A 4,188-nucleotide genomic window follows, 5' to 3' on the forward strand; every position below is an offset into this window, starting at 1 on the left:
TTTCTCAGGATCAACAGCAATTCCTTCCTTTGAAATTACATGCCCCAAGTACTGGATTTCTTCTTTATAAAAATCACACTTACTGAGTTTGGCATACAACTGATGTTCTCGCAAAGTCTGCAGTACCATCCGAAGATGTTCCTCATGCTCCTCTTTAGAGCGAGAATAGATCAAGATATCATCAATGAATATTAGTACAAATTTGTCTAAAAATTGATGGAACACGTTGTTCATTAAACACATGAATGTGGCAGGTGCATTAGTCAAACCAAAAGGCAGCACTACAAATTCGTAGTGTCCATACCGGGTTCTGAAGGCTGTCTTAGCGATATCCTCTTCTTTAATTCGGATCTGATGGTATCCTGATCGCAGATCGATTTTGGAAAATATTGTCGCTCCCTTGACTTGATCAAATAATTCATCGATCCGCGGTAATGGGTATTTATTTTTAATAGTAAGCTTGTTTAATTGCCGGTAATCAATGCACATTCTAAGAGTTCCATCCTTCTTCCTGACGAATAGCACCGGAGCTCCCCATGGAGACACACTGGGGCGGATATAATTTTTATCCAGCAATTCTTGTAGTTGCATCTTCAATTCGGTCAATTCTGGCACACTCATTCTATAGGGTGTCCGTGAAACTGGAGCAGCTCCTGGTATTAACTCAATGGTGAAATCTATGTCCCTCTTTGGAGGTAATCCAGGAATTTCTTCTGGAAATACGTCTGCAAACTCTTTTATAACTGGAAGGTGTTCTAGTGGATTCTCCTTATTCTTGTTTTCTGCATAACCCACTTGAATTGCATACACTTGGCATCTATTTCGAATGCATTTTGCCAGCTGAGATGCAGTGATTGGTCGGACTTGAACTGGTCGTTTAATTCCCTGCATTTCTTGTTCTATTCTAGCATCATCCTTGTATCGTGTAGCTTTTGTTTTGCAGTTTACTAAAGCCCAATGCTTTTCCAACCAGTCCATTCCAATTAGAACATCATAGGACCCGAGGGGAAGTATATTCAGGTCTGCCACTACTGGCTATCCTGCTACCACTATAGGGCAGCTTTTTACCTTTGCCATTACTCGTCTTTTGGTTCCTGTAGCTAGTTGTACCAGCCAAGGATTCCTGAATTTTTCAGGCTGCAATTTACATTGTTCAACTATCTTTGGACTAATGTAACTTAAAGTAGCTCAAGGATCTATTAGAACAGAAATGGAAAGGTTTAAAATTTTACCTTCAAACTCTATCATGGTGGGCTGGTATTCTGCCTGGCGATCATCCAAGGCTACGTTAATTCTTGGCATACTTCGTCCCACGTCACCCACGGTGGATGCCTCGTGAATCTGGGATATCTGGTCAGTTCCTTTCCTTTGCGGACAATTCTTGACATAGTGCAGTCCACCACAACCCCAGCACTGCACTGGAGGTCTGGTTACTCCCTCAGTGTCCATCTTAGCGGGTTGTTCACTCATTCTGGTTTCACCGATGGACCTGGATTTGAATGCACTTCTTGGCGCTGCTCTACTATTCTGATTTTTGCTGTTTCCTTTGATTCCGCTGCTTCGATTCCCTTTATGAATTCCAACAGTTTTATTATTCTTCTTGTCATTCCATTTTCTGTTGGAATTGTCTCCTTTCTGTTTGCTCTGCTGATAGCAGATTCTGGCCTTACGAATTGCCTCATCCATGGTTCTAGGATTGTCAAATTCAATCCTTTCCCTCATATACACAGGTAGACTACTGACAAATCGCTGTACCTTGGCTTTTTCTTCTTTAAGATAGGGTACATAGCGAAGCAAGGATGTGAAACGATTGATGAACTCATCCATAGTCTGCTGCCCCAACCGCAGATCATGGAATTCCTTCGCCTTTTCATCATAAAACCGTTCCGTTAAGTATCTCTCTTTAAAATATCTCTGGAACTTTTCCCATGTTATGGTTCGTTCAGTTACACCTTTAACGATTTTTACTTCCTCCCACCACAATGTTGCCTTCCCTTGTAACTGGAAGATGGCCAACCGTACCTTCAAATTATGGTCATATTCATATAACTGAAAATATTTATTCATGTTGATTAGCCAAGCCTCTGCTGCTTCTTCTTGTTCCCCATCATAATGCGGGGGTTTAATCTTTCGGAATTCGCCTTGTAGTTCCACCTTTTGACGCTTTGAGGTCTGTTGTTCTGATGCATTATCAGATTGGTCCTCTCCTTCCTCAGGAATTTCAGATTCTGCATGATATTGTTCCTCCTCCGTCATTTTCTGCTGTTCTGCGCTGGGATGAGCTAATGGCGGGTTTTTTCTATCAGACAAACTTTTCAAAATTCTTTCCTGTTCCATTGTCAGTCGTGTGTTATCCTCTCGGAGCCGGGCCATTTCCCTTTTCAGTTCTTGGACAGTTTCTAGTATGGCCAGATTCGTGCTGCGGGTCTCCTCGCCTAACTGTACCCATAATTCTGGATGTTCTCCAAAATTTGCTGCAGGCCTGTGCGGTGTGCTGCCAGACCCCTGCATGCTAACTGTCACTTGCGTTGTCTTGGATACTCTTTTCCTTCTTCTTGACTTCTCTGGTCTGATCATGAAACATATAAGATTGTGAGTTACCTGCACAATTTTATTTTCCAAAAGATTGTTAATGTCATCATGATACCCATTCACATCCCAGAGGCCACAGTATGGATAATCTTGCTCTGATACCAATTGTCACATATCTACTTACAAATCACACATAAAAAAAAAAATTTATTGGTGGGGTAACGATAACACCCACCCTTATAAGCAAGTATCACCCTTCATATGTATATGTATTTATACATGAGCCGTGGCAGGTTATACCATCCTTAATAGTTTAATTGACGGTTCATGCCAAAGGTTATGATGTTACAGGTGATACGGTTCATGGCTTTATTTCTCGCATGTCAAGGCTGTCCCGCCTATGACTGCTGGCATCCGGAACGCTTGACACCCGGCAGAGGTATTGACCTCCACCGTCCTGTTCACGTGGCTACGGTAGGGTTGTCAACTCTAAAGGTTTCCCGCGCTTGGCATTTGGCTGTTGGTGTTAAGATCGACGGTAGGATACAGCCGCATGAGATCAATGGCCGTAAACACTCCACGTTACCTCCGATGGCAGGCGGGGTATATACGTGCCCCTTTCCGGATTCTTCGTGGCTTTTGTCACTCTGCTTGGCGCTCCGCTGCTGCTCCGTTCCATTTCTCTTCTGTATGAGTTGTTCTTCTGAGATTTACGCCGAGTTACTCCATAACATCAATGCTGCATGCCCTCTCTGGCCAGATTTGGCTCCATGGTTCTCGCCCTTGAACCAGCCAGGTATAGTATTGTCTATTTTCTAAGATTCAGACTTGTTTATTTGGATTTATATGTCTGCCATGTTTGTAATCCCCCTGAGTTTCTGGCATGGCAGGTTTGGCTCGGCGGTCCTCGGCGTTGGAGGTGTTAAAGGTTACTGCAACGACTTTTCACTAAAACCCTCTCAGGTATTTAACTAGATAATCGTATGGGCTTTGGTTACTTTGTTTCGGTTCACCCTTCTCTGGTTTCGGGGTTTGTCTCTTGTGCCCAGGCAGGCTCCGACCTGACCTTGCACGTTTGACCGCAGATGTATGGGCGGATATCCCCTGTTCCGGCTCCATGAGTTCTGGTTGGCCGAGGGTTAATGATACCCGCTACGGCGTTTCTATTTGGAATTTCATTCTAGTTACAGTTGAAGTTTTGTATTAAATCTATTACCTGATGTATACTTGTAGCATTCATGGTACTGTGGTATATGCCGAGCTCGGGTTTTCTCAACCGGCTCTTTTTGTTTTAATAGGAACTCATATGGTTTCGGACAGACAATGAATATGGTAATAGCTTGCCTGTAAAGCGCTGTAACTTGCTCTTTCCATCTTTTGTTAACAGTACATCATGGATTATGTATATATATAGTTTATGAATCAAAGTTCTGGCGATATCATTTCCTGTTCTGGGTGTTACGTGTTTGATTATGCATGACTGCTCCTCACACTCTATTGCATTAAGGTTATTCTGTTTTCGTTTATAGTTTGCCGCTATAAAAACTTATGCTACCGAATCGCCGTGCCTGCCTCTGATTGCCATAGAGGTATGGCCGGCTATTCTGGGTTTGCCCATAACCCGTAACACTGTGAGTTGCATAGCTTATACTATGG

The 4,188-nt window shown here is 43.0% G+C and overlaps 1 protein-coding gene across 1 annotated transcript; it reads left to right on the top strand.

Moving 5' to 3' along the window:
* The first annotated feature begins 2,880 nt into the window (after nucleotides 1-2,880).
* On the top strand, nucleotides 2,881-3,979 carry LOC149261194 (uncharacterized). Its single transcript, XM_089381328.1, has 3 exons — nucleotides 2,881-3,328; nucleotides 3,423-3,495; nucleotides 3,618-3,979. Exons 1-2 carry the CDS (start codon nucleotides 2,896-2,898, stop codon nucleotides 3,482-3,484), a joined length of 495 nt encoding a protein of 164 aa, XP_089237454.1. The 5' UTR covers nucleotides 2,881-2,895; the 3' UTR covers nucleotides 3,485-3,495; nucleotides 3,618-3,979.
* The last annotated feature ends 209 nt before the right edge of the window (nucleotides 3,980-4,188 follow it).

Source organism: Pinus tabuliformis, chromosome 6, assembly GCF_031772625.1.
Source record: "Pinus tabuliformis cultivar Carrire ecotype Pingquan chromosome 6, CPIR1, whole genome shotgun sequence".
Classification (NCBI taxonomy): domain Eukaryota; kingdom Viridiplantae; phylum Streptophyta; class Pinopsida; order Pinales; family Pinaceae; genus Pinus; species Pinus tabuliformis.

Excerpts from the sequence above, each read along its gene's own strand:
- LOC149261194 (XM_089381328.1), top strand. The coding sequence starts at position 2,896 with ATGGCTTTATTTCTCGCATGTCAAGGCTGTCCCGCCTATGACTGCTGG. Across the intron at positions 3,329-3,422 it reads CTCGCCCTTGAACCAGCCAG|GTTTGGCTCGGCGGTCCTCG; the intron begins GTATAGTATTGT and ends CTGGCATGGCAG.